The 19,766-nt window shown below is 36.2% G+C and overlaps 2 protein-coding genes and 1 pseudogene across 3 annotated transcripts; 2 read left to right on the top strand and 1 right to left on the bottom strand.

The window, feature by feature from the left end:
* Positions 1-6,106: 6,106 nt before the first annotated feature.
* LOC107628021 (putative disease resistance RPP13-like protein 1) lies at positions 6,107-10,156 on the top strand (annotated as a pseudogene).
* A 662-nt stretch (positions 10,157-10,818) lies between these two features.
* LOC107628020 (uncharacterized) lies at positions 10,819-13,061 on the bottom strand. Its single transcript, XM_088506250.1, has 3 exons — positions 13,017-13,061; positions 11,808-11,875; positions 10,819-11,185 (listed from the first exon to the last, which is right to left on the bottom strand). The coding sequence occupies exons 1-3, from the start codon at positions 13,059-13,061 to the stop codon at positions 10,819-10,821; spliced, it is 480 nt and encodes a 159-aa protein (XP_088362376.1).
* Positions 13,062-14,075: 1,014 nt separating this feature from the next.
* LOC148575482 (putative disease resistance RPP13-like protein 1) lies at positions 14,076-18,623 on the top strand. Of its 2 annotated transcripts, none has more exons than XM_088504213.1 (3): positions 14,076-17,962; positions 18,078-18,193; positions 18,281-18,623. In XM_088504213.1, the coding sequence occupies exon 1, from the start codon at positions 14,263-14,265 to the stop codon at positions 17,884-17,886; it is 3,624 nt and encodes a 1,207-aa protein (XP_088360339.1). In that variant the 5' UTR covers positions 14,076-14,262; the 3' UTR covers positions 17,887-17,962; positions 18,078-18,193; positions 18,281-18,623. The 2 variants fall into 2 exon arrangements, with proteins under 2 accessions (XP_088360339.1, XP_088360340.1); XM_088504214.1 differs by having other exon boundaries at positions 14,101-17,882.
* The last annotated feature ends 1,143 nt before the right edge of the window (positions 18,624-19,766 follow it).

The raw sequence follows: 19,766 nt of genomic DNA, 5'->3' as shown, positions 1-19,766 counted from the left end.
ATCTTGACCACTTTAATAACTACAAGTGGAATTCAGCCGCTGATGCCAAACACCACCAACAAACAGTGGAAGAAGGGAGGATATTCCAGTTTCTTGCAGGCCTCAACGTGGAGCTAGATGAAGTTCGTGGCAGAATTATTGGAAGAGCAATCCTACCCTCAATTGGAGAAGTATTTGCTGAAGTTAGAAGAGAGGAAACTCGTAGAGCTGTGATGATGGGAAAAGGCAAGACTGAACAGACCTCTTTGGAGTCTAATGCACTTTTAGTGGCACCTACTGCACTTAAAAGTTCATCAAATCAGAAGCACCCCTCCAATCTTTGGTGTGACCACTGCAATAAACCTCGTCACACCCGAGAAACCTGCTGGAAGATTCATGGAAAACCAGCACACCTTAAAGGCAGCAAACCTGGTCTCAAAATACGCTCTACCCCAACTGCTCATGAGGCTGAAAAATCATCATTGAGTAAGGAACAGGTTGAGCAGCTCATAAGGCTGTTAAATTCCAGTTCTGTGTCTAGTACTCCTAGTGGTTCTTTGGCTCAAACAGGTAATTTTAGTATTCCTATGTCCCTTAACTGCACCTCAAACTTGAATGCACCATGGATTGTCGATTCAGGTGCATCTGACCATATGACCAACCTCTCCCCTTTATTTAAAACTTATTCTCCTTGCTTTGAAAATGAAAAAATTAGAGTTGTTGATGGTAGTTTTTCATCTATTGCTGGAAAAGGTACAATTAAACTGTCCAAAAATATTGACCTAAGAAATGTCCTACATGTACCAAAGCTTTCTTGTAATCTTCTCTCTATTTGTAAAATCTGCAAGGATTCCAATTGTGCTATGACATTCTTTGACACTCATGGTATTTTTCAGGACCGGACTTCGGGGAAGATGATTGGCAGTGCTAAGATGATGGATGGGCTTTATCACTTTGAGGATATTTCGGAGGATAAAATAGCTCAAGGATTTAGTGGTATAAGTTCTATGCCTATAAAGGACCAAATAATTCTCTGGCACAATAGACTAGGACACCCTAGTTTTCCATATCTCAAACACTTGTTTCCAAGTTTGTTTAAAAATATTGATTCTTCCTTACTTAAATGTGAAAGTTGTATTCGTTCAAAGAGTCATAGAGTTCCTTATTACTCTCAACCTTATCATGTATCTAAACCTTTCCACTTGATTCATAGTGATGTATGGGGTCCATCGAAAATAACAACTCAATTTGGAAAAAAATGGTTTGTAACTTTTATTGATGACCACACACGACTATGTTGGATCTATCTCATGCATGAAAAATCTGGGGTTTCTAAAATTTTTCAGTTTTTTTCAACAATGGTAGAAACACAATTTGACACAAAAATTTCAATATTAAGAAGTGATAATGGCACTGAATACTTTAATAAAAATCTTGGTGAATTTCTTCAAAAAAAAGGTATTCAACATCAATCTACATGCCCCAATACACCCCAACAAAATGGCATTGCTGAAAGGAAGAATAAACACCTTCTTGAAGTAGCACATGCCATTATGTTTGAGGGTAATGTTCCAAAGTATTTATGGGGAGATGCTGTTCTAACAGCAGCCTATCTCATAAATCGAATGCCCACACGTGTGTTAAATTACTGCACACCGTTGGATACTTTCAAAAAGAATTTTCCAGCATGTAGATTGCATTCTGACTTACCTTTAAAAGTATTTGGTTGCACTGTGTTTTTACATACACCTTCATATCGAAGTAAACTTGATCCAAGGGCAGAAAAATGCATTTTTATTGGCTATTCCCCAAGTCAAAAGGGTTATAAATGTTTCAATCCACACATCAAGAAATTTCATGTAAGTATGGATGTTACTTTTTTGGAACATGAAACCTTTTTTCAAAAAAATTCTCTTCAAGGGGAGAGTCTAAGGGAAGAAAATTTTTTGCATGAACCTTTACCTACTCCTATCTTACATATTGAGGATACAACTTTCACTAATCAAGTAAATTCTGAAACAATTGCAAAACAAGATGTGAAAACCAATTCTGAAATTGTGCCAGAATTAGTTGGAATCCAAACAGGAAAAGAAATACCACAAGAAAAGGAGCTTCGGTGTTATGTTCGGAAATATCCCAAGAAGACTAGAGACCAGCCCATCATCTCTGTACCAACCCAATCTGAAAACCCGGAAGACGGCCCAACTGTAGTACTTCAGGAACTTCCAGGTAAATCTGAAATTGTCACTTCTAATAATAATTTGCCAATAGCCCTTAGGAAAGAAACCAGAACCTGCACCAAAAAGGTACTTAAAACCAGCACCAACCATCCTATTTCCAATTATGTCTCTTACCAAAATCTCTCTCAAAAACATCGAGCTTTTACTTCTAAAATTACAAATCTGTTTGAGCCTAGGAACATAGAGGAAGCACTAGATGATCCCAACTGGAAATTAGCAGTGATGGAAGAGTGGCATGCACTCAAGAAAAATGAAACTTGGGAGATTGTAGATCTGCCACAGAATACAAAATTGGTTGGCTGCAGGTGGGTTTTTACCATCAAATGCAATGCTGATGGAAGCATAGAGAGGTATAAGGCTAGGTTAGTAGCTAGGGGATATACACAAACCTATGGAGTAGACTATCGAGAGACTTTTGCTCCAGTTGCCAAACTCAGTTCTGTGCGGATTCTCTTATCTCTTGCTGCGAATTACAATTGGCCTTTACACCAATTGGATATAAAGAATGCTTTCCTGAATGGGGAACTAGAGGAAGAGGTGTTCATGAAACTTCCACCTGGATTTGAAGCTGAACTAGGGAGGAATAAAGTGTGCAAACTAAAGAAATCTCTCTATGGATTGAAACAATCCCCAAGAGCTTGGTTTGAACGACTTGGAATGGTGGTGAAGGGACTTGGTTATACTCAAAGCCAAGCTGACCATACACTTTTCTATAAGCATTCAGCAGCTAATAAAACTGCCATCTTAATTGTATATGTGGATGACATTATTCTGACAGGTGATGACTTTTTGGAGCTAAAAGACTTGAAGGAGAAGCTTGCCAAAGCATTTGAAATCAAAGAACTTGGCTCATTAAAATACTTCCTTGGAATTGAATTTGCAAGGTCTAAGGAAGGCATTTTTATGAACCAACGAAAGTACATCCTAGATCTTTTAAAAGAGATGGGATTACTTGGTTGTAAAGCTGCTGAAATACCTATAGAGCCTAACTTAAAATTGAAGCCAGCTGAACCAGAAAATGTAATGGACAAAGGGAGATATCAGCGGTTGGTAGGGAGGCTAATCTATTTATCCTATACACGTCCGGATATAGCCTTTGCTGTGAGCATGGTAAGCCAGTTTATGCATTCACCTGGTCAAGAACACATGGATGTTGTCTTTAGAATCCTAAGGTACTTGAAAGGGTCGCCTGGGAAAGGGTTACTCTATAAAAAGCATGGACATCTTCAAGTAGAAGCTTATACAGATGCAGATTGGGCTGGGAATGTCATGGATAGAAGGTCAACATCTGGGTATTGTACTTTTGTTGGCGGAAACCTGGTTAGTTGGAGGAGTAAAAAACAGAGTGTTGTGGCACGAAGTAGTGTAGAAGCTGAGTTTAGAGCAGTGGCTCATGGAATATGTGAAGCAATATGGGTAGAGAAAATCCTACGAGAACTAAAAGTTTCCATTTCTCCACCAATGCGGTTGTATTGTGACAACAAATCTGCAATTTCCATTTCTCATAATCCAGTGTTGCATGATAGAACTAAACATGTTGAAGTTGACAAGCATTTTATCAGGGAAAAGATTGAGAGATGACAGATTTGCATCTCATATGTTCCAACCACGGAACAATTAGCAGATATTCTAACTAAAGGATTACCCAAGAAGACTTTTGATAGCATAATAAGCAAGCTGTCAATGAATGATATCTTCAAGCCAGCTTGAGGGGGAGTGTTGACTAAATCAAATCAAAATCAGATTCCTAATTCCTTTTATGAATCTTATGTAAATAGAATTAATTATAAATCTTTTCCTTTTTGGGTTTAGCTTAATTTTAGGGATTTTATGATTAGAAATCTTTCCTTTATTTTAGGCTAGTATTTTTTCCTTCTTTCCTATTTTCTAGTTATTTCTATTTCTGTAATTCCTCTATAAAGAGGCTGATTCCCTGTACATTTTATAATACAATACATTCAAACACTTCAATTATTTATTTTTATTTAGGTTATTTTATAATGTTCATATTCTCTTCTCTTTACTTTTATACAAGATAGTAAGATACTATATATTTTCAATGTTATTATTATTCCTCTTTAATAAGTATAAACATAATTCATCCTCTTCTTTTATACTCAATCCTTTCTATGTTTATTATATTGGATTATAACGTACGATTCTTTTTCATTTTCTTTCTCACTCTTTATGGTATTTATTTTTCTTTAGGTTACTCTAAACTTTTCATATTCTCTATACTATATGGCTTCAATGTTAATGTTATTTTTCTTTAATAGGTATAAATTGAGTAATAAAACATAATTCATCCTCTTCTTTCATACCCACTCTTTTGTTTACTATATAAATCAACATTCACTTCACACATCTCCACTCAATAATACAAGCTATAAGTTTCAGCCATTTACTGATTTCTATTTACAATGTTGTTACTAATTTTGTGTTAGTATTGTCACCTTCCACATTCATAACTATAATTCAGATTCTTGTTATGCAGAGGCATGCATTACAAAAAACAGTAATATTACAAGAACATGGACATGATTTATATACAGATATATAGATTTGAGATAAAATACAAACCGAAATTTGAGGTGCATAAGCTGAGAAGAGTCCATAAAATTGATCCATGTAAGGATACTTTGCACATATCTAAAAAGGAAAAACAAGAAATGAAACTTATTATGTCCATGAATAATTAAGTTACCAAGAACATCAATTTCTTTTATTTTTTTGAGTTTCTGTACCATAGGCTGAGTGAATCCAAGCTCAAAACGGTTTCGAGGGTCAGCAATTGATGGCTGCAAAGATAATGTTGCTTACGACTTTTGGGATTCACCTGAAATTTGCAATCTTCTGGAGAAAATTTTTTCATTGGTTAGCTAAAGATAATCTACAATAGCATATATAGGACATTTTTATCTGATAATATAATTGAATAAATAACCATTTGTACACATGAAAGATAGAAACGCTGACATATGTACGGATGTACCCACACTAAATCGAAACTAAACTAGTACCCACGCAAGATGATCTCCGTGTGACAAAAGTACCCTGTCTTTGGAGGGTTGGAATGCCACGTAGGGTATTTTTGTCACACGGAGGGTCATCTTGCATGGGTACAAGTTTAATTTCGATCTAGTGTGGATACATATGTCAGTGTTTTCATCTTTTATGGATACAAATGGTCATTTATTCGATTTTATTCAATCAACAATTTCACTGTGGCTTCAGCATATATAACTTTAGCATCACAATAAAAAGTTGTTTCTAGTTTATAATCTATCACTTGTGGTAGAATAATGCATAATAATCTCAATTTTAATTCATCCTAAATATTAATTAAGATTTAGTGGAACTTTCTTATCCTACTATAATTTACATGAAAGAAAAAAGGACAAAGATATAACAAATATAGTTTAAGGCAATAAGATAATATTAGTTAGAAATCATTTTAATTACCAAAAATACTATCTACATGCATATTTAAAAGTCATATTTGCTCTGTTCCTTTCTAATAATACAGTAGAATCATTGATATTTGATATAGTCTTTTAAATCTGATGACAAAAAGAGAAAGAATACATGAAGAGAAATTCTATCATATAAATCACTTAGAGATAATAAAAAAGCTAAATAAAATTGAGTGAGTTAAGTTTTAAACTGACTCTATAATTATATCATCTAGTGACCAGTGAGTGTGATAAAGTGGAACTACAACCAGTTATTAGTTTACAAATTGGCAATGCCTTACAGCTTGTTCTTGAATTACTAAATTAATACAACAAAGTTTGTCCAATAAAAATTGAGAAGCCATGTGAAGACAGCAGTAAGTATCATGATTCATGGAGAGTTACATAGATTCCTTTCTTAAGCATGTGATTAGCACACTCATCAATACATTAACCAATTGTTTATCTTTCATAACACCATCCCATGATTTTGTCCGAAGACCATAAACCTCATCAAATCAACTTCACCTACCACACAAAGTAAACACTTCCCTTATCCATTGCCTTTCTTTCTTTGTTCTGATCCCATCTGATCTGCTGCACTTGAGATTCAACCATGGCTGACAAACTTTATGGTGGAGCTTACCTCTCTCCCTTTGTTGATGCTGTTTTGGACAACCTGACTTCAATACTTGAAGATGACTCGGTCCTCAATGGAAACTACTCTTCCCTTGAGTTGCTTGGAAGGTTGCAGAATTGTCTGTATGATGTTGGACCTGTTCTTGATGATGCTGAGCTGAAGCAGTTCACTGACAAGAGAGTCAAGAAGTGGCTTGTTGATCTCCAAGATGCTCTCTATTTCGCTGATGATTTGCTCGACGAACTCTCCACCAAAGCCGCTATTGCTGCCACTCAAAGGGATCCAGGTAACTCTTCCTCCTGGTCTCGTCTTGTTGATTCGTATATTGAAGATACCGGTGACATGGAAAAAATAGTTGGCACACTAGAGTCCGTTGTAAGACGCAAAAATTATCTTCGTCTGAAGGAGAGTGCCAAGGTGGACATGTCATGGAGAATTCCATCCACATCTCTCCTTGAACCATCGGAGATATGTGGCCGGAAAGAAGACAAGGAGGCTATACTGAAACTGTTGTTGGATGATGATGATGCTGCTGATGGTGATTTATCTGTCATTCCCATTGTGGGCATGGGCGGAATAGGAAAGACTACTTTGGCCCAATTGCTTTACCACGATGACAAAGTGAAGGAGAATTTTGATTTTCGAGGTTGGGTTTGTGTGTCAGAAGAGTTTGATGTTGTCAAGGTCACCAAGACTATAATCGAGGCAATAACTTCAAGTTCTTGTAACTTGACAGATTTGAATTTACTTCAGCATGATTTAAAAGAAAAGTTGTCCAGGCAAAAGTTCTTTATTGTTTTGGACGATGTCTGGAATGAAAACTATGATGATTGGAATACACTTCTAAAACCTTTTCAGAGAGGGGTTAAGGGAAGTAAAATTCTTATAACTACTAGAAATAAAAATGTGGCTTCTGTAGTGCAAACTGTTTCACCTCATGAACTAAGTTTATTGTCTGACGAAGATTGTTGGTTAGTGTTTTCAAAGCATGCACGTCTTTCACCTGTTTCTGTGGAGAATCCAACCCTGGAAAAAATCGGCAGAGATATCGTAAAGAAGTGTGATGGATTGCCATTGGCAGCTCAAGCCCTTGGAGGCATATTGCGTGGAAATTCTGATATCAGATATTGGAATCATTTATTGAAGAGTGAAATCTGGGAACTCTCCAATGACAGAATAAATGTTGTTCCAGCGTTAAGGATAAGTTATTATTTTCTTCCTTCATATTTGAAGCAGTGCTTTGTTTATTGTTCCCTGTATCCCAAGGACTATGAATTTAGCAAAGATGAATTGTTGTTGTTATGGATGGCAGAGAATTTTTTACAACCAGTAGGAAAAAAGGCCATGGAAGAAGTTGGTGGTGAATATTTTGATGAATTAATTGCGAGATCATTTTTGCAACCTCATAGTACCGAGGAAAATAAATTTGTGATGCATGATCTTGTTCATGATTTAGCAATGACATGTGGTGGAGAATTCTATTTCAGAGCTGAAGAGCTTCGGAATGCAGTTGAGGTTGATATTAAAGCTCGTCATTTGTCACATAACGCCAAAGGCAATTATCCAATGTCAAATCTTTTGGGACTTTGTGATAGAGTAAAACATACAAGGACATTTCTTGAAATCAATTTGGAGTTACGGATCCCATTTAACATGGAAAATGCACCTTGTATTTTGTTGTCACAGTTAAAGTACATGAGGGCTTTGTCGTTGAAAAACTTTCCTCTTCTGTCAGTGCCTGTTTCAATAGGTGAGTTGATTCACTTGCGTTACTTGGATCTCTCTTTCACCAACATTGTGACATTGCCAGAGTCGTTGGGTAACCTGTACAACTTGCAGACCTTGAAGTTGTATTCCTGCTATAATCTGAAAATGCTACCTGTTCGCATGGAAGACCTTGTAAATTTGCGCCATCTTGATATTAGAGGGACTCGGTCATTGCATGAGATGCCGAAAGGCATGAGCAAGTTGAAAAACTTGCAGTTTTTAAGCGACTATGTTGTTGGGAAGCGTGAAGAGAACAAGATCACAGAATTGGGAGCACTTGCAAATCTACACGAATCAATTTCCATTGGCAAATTGGAGAATGTGGTGAACAGCAGTGAAGCTTTGGAGGCAAGAATGTCCGATAAGGATGGCATTGAATCTATAAAGTTAACTTGGTCGTGGAATGAAGAGGAGAATACAGTTGATTCCGAAATGGAAAGAGATATACTTGACAAGTTACGACCTCACACTAATTTGAAAGAGTTATATATCTATGGTTACAGGGGTACAACATTTCCAGATTGGTTGGGACATTCTTCCTATTACAACATCACCAAAATAACACTGGGTGATTCCTTTTTGGGTTGTTGTCGGAATTGTTGTATGCTTCCTTCACTTGGACAATTGCCGTCGTTGAAGCACCTATCAATTTCACATTTTAAAAGTCTGGAAAGTGTGGGTGCTGAGTTTTACTTTAACCAGAATGGTGAATCTTGTTTGGAGACACCACCATTCCCAATGCTTGAAACTCTTTCGTTTTATTCAATGCCTTGCTGGAAGGAGTGGCGTTCACTGGAGTTCAATGCGTTTCCGAGACTCCGGGAGCTTTCAATAAATAGCTGTCCCCATGTTGAGAAGAGATTTGCCCAATCATCTACCATCTTTGCAATCACTTGAGATTACTAATTGCAAGCAGCTGAGTTGGTGTGTTCCAACATCTCCTGCCATGACCTCTTTAAGGATAGAAGGCAGGAATGAAGTGAGAGTTGGGGAGCTACCTCCTTTACTGCGTGAGCTATCAATTGCAGGAAACCATCACGTGGAGTCGGCGGTAGAGGCCATAAAGCACATGCAACTGAATTGCCTGACGTCTTTATACATTGCAGATTGTTCCTCCCACATATGGTTTCCAGTGAGTGCTATTCCCCCATCACTACAGAACTTGACGATATTCTATTGCAGAGAATTAGAATTTGAAATGGATGGGCAACATCACTCGCTGCACGAACTATCAATACAGAACAGCTGTGATTCAGTTACATCCTTTTCGTTGTTGGATTCCTTTCCAAATCTCGTGCGTGTTGATATCAGCTACTGTGGAAACATGGAGTGTATTGTGGTGTCACGCTCTCTTTCATCTCTCCGCGATTTAAGAATCACGCATTGTGGGAGTTTGAAATCTGTGTCAACGCTATGGATGGCAGCACCTCAGCTAGAGGTTCTCACATTACTGGGTTGCCCAGAGGTTGATTTGTCTCCTACAGGGGATGGGGATCCACACCGTAGCCTCAGATCTCTTGAAATCAGCTACAGCGAGAAACTGGTGAGCTCTGCAGCATTCATGAATTCGCAATTTCATGGGCTTACTCATCTTTCCATTCATGGTGAATACGGCAAGAGTGTGAAGTCGCTCCCAAAGAAAGGTTGGTTGCCTGCCTCGCTTGAGTCTCTCACACTGTTTGTCATTGAAAGTGTGGAGACGTTGGAATGCAAGGGACTTGCCCACCTCACCTCCCTCCAAAGTTTAACTATTCTGGGATGTCCCAAGTTGGAGAATATGGAGGGAGAAAAGCTGCCTGCCTCTCTAATACAACTCATCATCTTAGGAAGCCCTTTGCTGGCCAAACAATGTCAGAAGAAGGATCCACAGCTTTGGCCCAAAATCTCCCACATCCCCGCCATTCAAGTTGATTACAGATGGATTTGGTAATCCAACAACTTCAACACATACATACACAACATTATTCTTATTCCCTCAATATATTTATGTTTTTCATCATGCTTTATACTCTGCATATAAAGTGACTTACGAATTTTCATTCTTCATTCTCTCTACAATATTCTTATTCTTCATTTTTTATCATTCTTATACATGTGCTGTTCCATTCCTTACTTTACACTTGTACCTTCTCATACAGATTATCCATCGACAAAGTGTTTTTGTTAATTATGCAGAAAGTATAACTAAAGTAGCAACGGAGAAGAAACCAGTTGTTGTAATATGCATTTGTCAAATATCTTATTTTTATTTCTAACAAAGAAGACTTTATACATTACTTGACAAAGTCAAAAATTCATAAATAGAACACCAAAACTAGACATGATAATAAAAAGCACACACATAAAAATGCTACAAATTCATGCCGTTATTTAAACACAATACACAGACATCATAATTCATTAGTCTTTCTGCTTCAGAATATCAAGCCTCTGCAAAAAGACAACTATTTATATTTTAATATTATAACTATATACTCCATCTACTTTAAAAAATCTGTAACTTTAGAAGTTTTATATATTAATAACTCATTGTATCTTGTTGCAAATTGTATTCAGATACACTGAATTGTTAATATGCAAAATTTTTAAAGTAACAAATATTTTTAAAATTGATATAACTGAGCCAAGGATGAGTTGCCTGAGCACCAGAAAGGAAAATAGCATTTTCCATCTGGCCTGACAAGGATACGAGGATTTTGGTGCAATGCTACACCAAAACTCGCTTAATATCCTTGCCAGATCAAACATTAAGGTTGCAGCAGTTTCCGGCCTCAGCCGAAACCCATTTCTTCGGGGGCATGATCATGCCATGTCCATGTCCAGTGTCCATCATATCTGCAAAGGAGTGCATAGGAGTTCCAATATGATTGATGGCAAATCCATCAATTCCTCCTCTTGATGAGTACATGCTTGTCACCTCTGATGAAATGTTTGGACTGCTTCCATTTATTTCCTTTAACGAATTCAAGGTTCCGGCCGAGGATTGTAGGACTTCAGAATTCTGAGAACCACTCGAATGTAGTTGATGGCCAAGTCCTTTTTTGTTTGCTTCACTTCCACTCTTGCCATTTCCATTGTTGGAGATGGCGCAATTCATGCATATATGGCTGCAACACAAACAACTTATAACATAACTCTATTACTAAAAAATTCAACTAATCCAGTTTAAGAAACTGCAGCTATTTTTCTAATACAGAAAGTTTTGCATTCTCGGCTTAAATTGGCTTATTAATTGAATTGTTTTATTTGATGAATGCTCAAAGCTTGCAACGTTTTATGAGTTTATTGGCAAGAACAGCTTTAGCACATGACTGCCTACGCCTTATGATTCCATGGTATTGCTTAGCATTCACGTAAGTTGGTCCATCATCTGATGTCTTGTTTAGTGGCAGCATCATAAGCCCCTGCTTTATTCAAATATGTTACATACATGCATAGATCCATTGTTAAATACTGGAAGATACGTATATCTATACATACACGCACTACAACAACAGACTTAATTTTAGAAGATGTACTTGCAACTTATACTATAATTTAATATCAAGCGAAAAGTTTCCGTCATTTACTGATTTACATTTACAATGTTATTACTTTTGTGTTAATATTGTTACCTTCCACATTCATAACTATAATTTAGATTCTTGTATGTAGAGACATGCATTACAAGAACACTGATATGATTTATATATAGATATATAGATTTGAGATTTGAGATAAAATACAAACCAAATTTGAGGTGCATAAGCTGAGAAGAGTCCATAAAATTGATCCATGTAAGGATATTCTGCACATACCTAGAAAGGAAAGAACAAGAAATGAAACTTATGTTTCCATGAATAATTAAGTTACCAAGAACGAATTTCTTTTAGTTTTTGAGAATTTTGTAGTTTTGTATCATAGGCTGAGTGAATCCAAGCTCAAAAGGGTTCCGAGGGTCAGCAATTGATGGCTGCAAAGATAATGTTGCTTGAGGCTTCTGTGCTTCACCTGAAATTTTGCAATCTTCTGCAGAAGAGTTTTTCATTGGTTAGCTGCTAAAGATAATTTACAATAACATAGGGCGTTTTATCTGATGATATAATTTCCTTCCATCAACAATCTAGTATGGCTTGAGAATATATAACTTTAGAATCACAAGGAAAAGTTGTTTCTACTTTATAATCTATCACTTGTGGTAGAATAATGCATAATAATCCCAATTTTAAATTATCCTAAATCCTAATTAAGATTTAAGTACATTTTTCTTCATTCTCGGTCTCTTTCACTGATATGGCTTCCTCCTAAGGATTAATAAATGGAAGACAACCACCTCTACACTAATTCCCCAAAATAAGTGAATTGTATAACACATATTTACATGTTTATTTAATTTATCATAATGCAATCTAACATGATTATTATATCTATCTCCCAATTTTTTTGTGCCAAAAATATGAAGCATAACTAGCACTTGTATATATGAAATCGTCAATTACTAATCAAAACTATATCTTATTAACTTTAACAATTCATATAAATTACTAATTGATATACAAAGATTGTAAAGAACAATAATATTATAAATAAAAAATAACAAGTACCTGGAAAGATGGTAAATTGTTTATCCAAGAATTGTTGTCGCTTATTAGTGGAAGAAGCAAGTTGGTCTATGTAATCATTATTCGGAAGCTCGAATGAAAATTGTTTCATTATTTAGTTATTATAATGTTGGAATAGAAACAATATGATAACTTATATGTGGTGGGAACTGGGAAGGTTAAACTTTGTTGCAGAAAGAAATTGAGAAACAAGGGAGAACAACAATCATGGACACAATCCAAGAGATTGAAGAGAGGCATAACACAGTGATTAATATACAGAGGAGTCTCAATAAGATTCATCAAGTGTTCTTGGACATAGCTGTTTTGGTCCAGCAGCTCCAGCTTGCAAGAATACCAGGAACAGGAAATGCACCTTCATTGCCATCATAATATTCACCATTTTCATATTGTATTACAGTCCTTCTTATTGTTCTAAGAAAAATTGATTGCATGAGTCGTGACATCCAAATTAATTAATGGAAAAAATATAATTTACCATTTGATAATAAATTTCAGACACCTGAACTAAAGTTTTGCAGATAAATTTATTTTTGCTTAGTTAATGGGATACTGTTTGGTGCCTATCAACAAATTGGACTAGTTCAAAACCTTATCAAGAGCAATCAACATATGCTGCCACATAACCATTGGCTGTGCATATGATGAATGTTTATATATAGAAAATGTGAAGGGAGAAGAGAATGAAGGGTTTCACTCTTCTAATTTCTCCCAAAAGGCTCTGTCTTCATACTCCCTCTGCTTCTCTCTCTTTCTCTCTGCTTCTTCTACTCACATCCCCACTCTTCTCCATCATTTCTTCGCCTCCACCAAGCTCAGTTCTGGTCTGAGTATATTTTTGTCAGCTAAAGGAAAACGGGTTATATATGTCTTTCTTTTCTTTTATGTAAATCTTCCTAAAATAAAATAATTTACATATAAATAATAAAACGCTTTGTCTAACCATAATTTACATAAAAGAAAAAGTGACAAATAAGTAACAAATAAGGTTTAAGAGTTAAGACAATAAAATAGTATTAGTTAGCAATCATTTTAATTACCAAAAATACTATCTACATGCATATTTAAAAGTCATTATTGCTCTGTTCCTTTCTAATAATACAGTAGAATCATTGATATTTGATAGTCTTTTAAATCTGTTGACAAAAAGAGAAAGAATACATGAAGAGAAATTCTATCATATAAATTCCTTGGAGATAATAAAAATTGAAAAAGCTAAATAAAATTGAGTGAGTTTGATAAAGAGCAACCACAGCTAGTTTTTAGTTTACAAATTGGTAATGCGTTACAGCTTGTTCTTAAATTACTAAATTAATATAACAACAAAGTTTGTCCAATAAAAAAATAAGAAGCCATGGGAAGGCAGCATAAAGTATCATAATTCATGGAGAGTTACATACCTTTTTTAACCAATACATTAACCAATTGTTTATCTTCCATAACACCATCCCATCATTTAGTCCGAAGACCATAAACCTCGTCAAATCAACTTCACCTACCACACAAAGCAAACACTTCCCTCATCCGTTGACTTTCTTTCTTTGTTCTGATCCCATCTGATCTACTTCACTTGAGATTCAACCATGGCTGAAAAACTTTATGGTGGAGCTTACCTCTCTCCCTTTGTTGATGCTGTTTTGGACAACCTGACTTCAATACTTGAAGAATACGACTCTTTCCTCGAAAGGAACAACTTGCTTGGAAGGTTGCAGAATTGTCTGTATGATGTTGCACCTGTTCTTGATGATGCTGAGCTGAAGCAGTTCAGTGACAAGAAAGTGAAGAAGTGGCTTGTTGATCTTCAAGATGCTCTCTTTATGGCTGATGACTTGCTCGACGAACTCTCCACTAAAGCCGCTATTGCTGCCGCTCAAAGGGATCCAAGTAACTCTTCCTCCTGGTCTTGCCTTGTTGATTCATATATAGAAGATACTGGTGACATCGAAAACATAGTTCGAAGACTAGAGTCTGTTGTAGCACGCAAGAATTATCTTCGTCTGAAGGAGAGTGCCAAGGTGGACATGTCATGGAGAATTCCATCCACATGTCTTGTTGAACCATCGGAGATATGTGGCAGGAAAGAAGACAAGGAGGCCATACTCAAACTGTTGTTGGATGATGATGATGCTGCTGATGGTGATTTATCTGTCATTCCCATTGTGGGCATGGGCGGCATAGGAAAGACTACTTTGGCCCAATTGCTTTACCACGATGACCAAGTGAAGGAGAATTTTGATTTACGAGGATGGGTTTGTGTGTCAGAAGAGTTTGATATTGTCAAGGTCACCAAGACTATAATCGAGGTAATAACTTCAAGTTCTTGTAATTTGACAGATTTGAATTTACTTCAGCTTGATTTAAAGGAAAAGTTGTCGAGGCAAAAGTTCTTCATTGTCTTGGACGACGTATGGAATGAAAATTATAGTGATTGGGATAAGCTTCTAAAACCTTTTCAAAAAGGGGTTAAGGGAAGTAAAATTCTAATAACCACTAGAAACAAAAATGTAGCTTCTTTAGTGCAGACTGTTTCACCTCATGAATTAAGATCATTGTCCGATGAAGATTGTTGGTTGGTGTTTACAAAGCATGCACGTCTGTCAACTGTTTCCGTGGATAATCCAACCCTGGAAAAAATCGGCAGAGATATCGTAAAGAAGTGTGATGGATTGCCCTTGGCAGCTCAAGCCCTTGGAGGCTTATTGCGTGGAAATTCTGATATCAGAAATTGGAATCATTTACTGAAGAGTGAAATCTGGGAACTCTCCAATGACAGAATAAATGTTGTTCCAGCGTTAAAGATAAGTTATTATTTTCTTCCTTCATATTTGAAACAGTGCTTTGTTTATTGTTCCTTGTATCCCAAGGACTATGAATTTAGCAAGGATGAATTGATGCTGTTATGGATGGCAGAGAATTTTTTGCAACCAGTAGAAAAAAAGACTATGGAAGAAGTTGGTGGTGAATATTTTGATGAATTAATTGCGAGATCATTTTTGCAACCTCATAGTACTTGGCGAAATAAATTTGTGATGCATGATCTTGTTCATGATTTAGCAATGACATGTGCTGGAGAATTCTATTTCAGAGCTGAAGAGGTTCGGAATGCAGTTGAGGTTGATATTAAAGCTCGTCATTTGTCACATAATGCCAAAGGCAATTACCCAATGTCAAAAGTTTTGGGAGTTTGCGATGCAATAAAACATACAAGGACATTTCTTGAAATCAATTTGGGGTCAGAGATCCCATTTAACATGGAAAATGCACCTTGCATCATGTTGTCACAGTTGAAGTACCTGAGAGCTTTGTCATTTGAAAGCTTTCCTCTTGAGTCAGTACCTGATTCAATAGGTGAGTTGATTCATCTGCGTTACTTGGATCTGTCCAAGACCAACATTGTGGCATTGCCAGAGTCATTGGGTAACCTTTACAATTTGCAGACTTTGAAGTTGTATTCCTGTAGCAATCTGAAAATGCTACCTGTTGGCATGAAAGATCTTGTAAATTTGCGCCATCTTGATATTAGAGGGACTAAGTTACGTGAGATGCCGAAAGGCATGAGCAAATTAAGAAGTTTGCAGTTTTTAAGTAATTATTTTGTTGGAAAGCATGAAGAAAACAAGATTAAAGAATTGGGAGCACTCGTAGATCTACACCAATCTATTTCCATTAAAGAGTTGGAGAATGTGGTCAACAGCAATGAAGCTTCGATGGCAGGAATGTTTGATAAGGATGGCATTGATTTTATGACGTTAAGTTGGTCGAGGAATAAAGACGAGAATACAGTTGATTCCCAAATGGAAAGAGACATACTTGACAAGTTACAACCTCACACTAATTTGAAAGAGTTAGAGATCAATGGTTACAGGGGTACAACATTTCCAGATTGGGTGGGACATTCTTCCTACCACAACATCACCAAAATAACACTTATTCGTTGCAGGAGTTGCTGTATGCTTCCTTCATTTGGACAGTTGCCCTCGTTGAAGCACCTATCAATTTCACATTTTAAAAGTCTGGAAAGTGTGGGTGCTGAGTTTTACTTTAACCAGAATGGTGAATCTTGTTTGGAGACACCACCATTCCCAATGCTTGAAACTCTTTCGTTTTATTTAATGCCTTGCTGGAAGGAGTGGCGTTCATTAGAGTTCAATGGGTTTCCGAGACTTAGGGAGCTTACCATATTTGGCTGTCCGATGTTGAGAGGAGATTTGCCCATTCATCTACCATCTTTGCAATCACTTCAGATTAGCCATTGCAAGCAGCTGAGTTGTTGTGTTCCAAGGGCACCTGCGATTACCAGTCTTTCAATTCAAGGAAAGCGTCTAGTGGGGTCCGTGGTGGAGGCCATTACGAACACGCAACTGAGTTGCCTCACTTCTTTATGCATCTCAGATTGTTCCTCCCACATTTGGTTTCCTGTGAGTGCTATTCCCCCATCACTACAAAAGTTGACGATACAGCATTGCAGAAAATTAGAATTCGAAATGGATGGGCAACATCACTCGCTGCAGGAACTATCAATAGAGAACAGCTGTGATTCAGTTACATCCTTCTCGTTGTTGGATGCCTTTCCAAATCTCGTGCGTGTTGAAATCAGCTACTGTGGAATCATGGAGTGTATTGTGGTGTCACGCTCTCTTTCATCTCTCCGTTCTTTGCATATCAACGAGTGTAGGAGTTTGAAGTCCGTGTCGACGCTATGGATGGCAGCACCTCAGCTAGAGGTTCTCACATTACTGAAATGCCCAGAGATCGAGTTGTCAGCAACAGGGGATCCACAGCGTAGCCTGAGATCTCTTGAGATCAGCCACAGCGAGAAACTAGTGAGCAGTGCAGCATTCATGAATTCCCAATTTCACGGGCTTACTCATCTTTGTATTGGGCGTGAATGTGAGAGTGTGAAGTGCCTCCCAAAGGAAGGTTGGTTGCCTCCCTCGCTTGAGTCTCTCACATTGTATGACATTAAAAATGTGGAGACGTTGGAATGCAAGGGACTTGCCCACCTCACCTCCCTCCAACATTTATACATTTCTAAATGTCGCAAGTTGGAGAACATTGACGGAGAAAAGCTGCCTGCCTCTCTAATACAACTCAACATCTGTGGAAGCCCTTTGCTGGGCAAACGATGTCAGGAGAAGGATCCACAGCTTTGGCCCAAAATCTCCCACATCCCCGCCATTCAAGTTGATTACAGATGGATTTGGTAATCCAACAACTTCAACAGGCACACACACAACATTATTCTTATTCCCTCAATATATTTATGTTTTTCATGCATATAAAGTGAGTCACGAGTTTTCATTCTTCATTCTCTCTACAATATTCTTATTCTTCATTCGCTCATTCTTATTAATCTGTTATACCATTCCTTACTTAATACTTGTACCTTCTCATACAGATTATCCATCCACCCAACAACACAACTTCGCCACCTTTGCTTTTGCTTTCGCTGGATGAACAATATTCAATCCTTGCACTACACAGGGCTGATTGCTGAGAAATAAGCCAGTAATAGTAAGATTTTTATATACTTTATAATGTTCCAATAACATTGATTACTCAAAAAATATGATAACAAGTGAGACTGAAACTTTCATGCAGAAAGCAACCTAGCAACAAGGGAGACCCATAATCATGGACACATTTGAGCAAAGTGACCATTGCATTGGAAAATTTAATTCCTTAGATTCTTTATTTTCTTTTGGAACCTACCCTTTTGAAGATGGAGACTTTTGGTTTGGTTTCTACTTTCTACAAACCTCATGGTGATGCTCCTTTTTGGAAGATTCATGTTAGCACATTCTTTTGCAGACATATATTTACTTTTTGGCATTTTTGAAATTTTTTTTAGATGTATCATGTCAGTTATATTGGTGACTTACCTTGGCGTTTATGTATTGGAGGAGTGTGATTAATTATGTTGCACCATTGAGCCTTTCTAATCTATGATTTTCGCCCCCCTTTTTCTCTGTTTTATTGTGTATTGGTGACAAAGAATTGCCTCTAATTAGTAACATTGTTTTTCCATATTCTTTTGTTAGTATTTCATGAAATTAAAAATCTTTTCTTGACAATGCCAATTTGAAATTATCAAATGATGTCACTTTAACTAAACAACAATAAACAATTACCAACTTATTATAAACATATCAGTATAAAAAAATTAAAAAGCAAAACATTACCTTAGCTTTTTGTGTAAAATTACAAGATTTTTATTGCAAATATTCAATCCATTTCAATTCTTAGTGTTTCTGTTAATTATGCAGAAGATATGCATGCTATTATAGTAAGATTAATTAATTAGAAATTTCTGTGTAATATTGTAATTCACTTTCAAAGTGTTTTTGTTAATTATAAGTATAACTAAAGTCGCAACGGAGAAGAAACCAATTGTTGTAATATGCATTTGTCAAATATCTTATTTTTATTTCTAACAAAGAAGACATTATAGTATTATACATTACTTGACAAAGTCAAAAATTCATAAATAGAACACCAAACCTAGACATGATAATAAAAAGCACACACATAAAAATGCTACAAATTCATGCTGTTATTTAAACACAATACGCACACATCATAATTCATTAGTCTTTCTGCTTCAGAATATTAAGCCTCTGCAAAAAGACAATTACATTACTATTTATATTTTAATATTATAATTATATACTCCATCTACTTCAAAAAATCTGTAACTTTAGAAGTTTGATATATTAATAACTCATTGTATCTTGATGCAAATTGTATTCAGATACACTGAATTGTTAATATGCAAAATTTTTAAAGTAACAAATATTTTTAAAAATTACTGATTTACATTTACAATGTTATTTTTTTTGTGTTAATAGTGTTACCTTCCACATTCATAACTATAATTTAGATTCTTGTATGGAGAGACATGCATTACAAGAACACTGATATGATTAATATATAGATATATAGATTTGAGATTTGAGATTTGAGATAAAATACAAACCGAAATTTGAGGTGCATAAGCTGAGAAGAGTCCATAAAATTGATCCATGTAAGGATATTCTGCACATACCTAGAAAGGAAAGAACAAGAAATTAAACTTATGTATCCATGA

This window comes from Arachis ipaensis, chromosome B2 (genome assembly GCF_059453495.1).
Source record: "Arachis ipaensis isolate K30076 ecotype BB chromosome B2, ASM5945349v1, whole genome shotgun sequence".
NCBI classification, from domain to species: Eukaryota; Viridiplantae; Streptophyta; class Magnoliopsida; order Fabales; family Fabaceae; genus Arachis; species Arachis ipaensis.
This window is presented reverse-complemented; position numbering and strand designations above follow the sequence as displayed.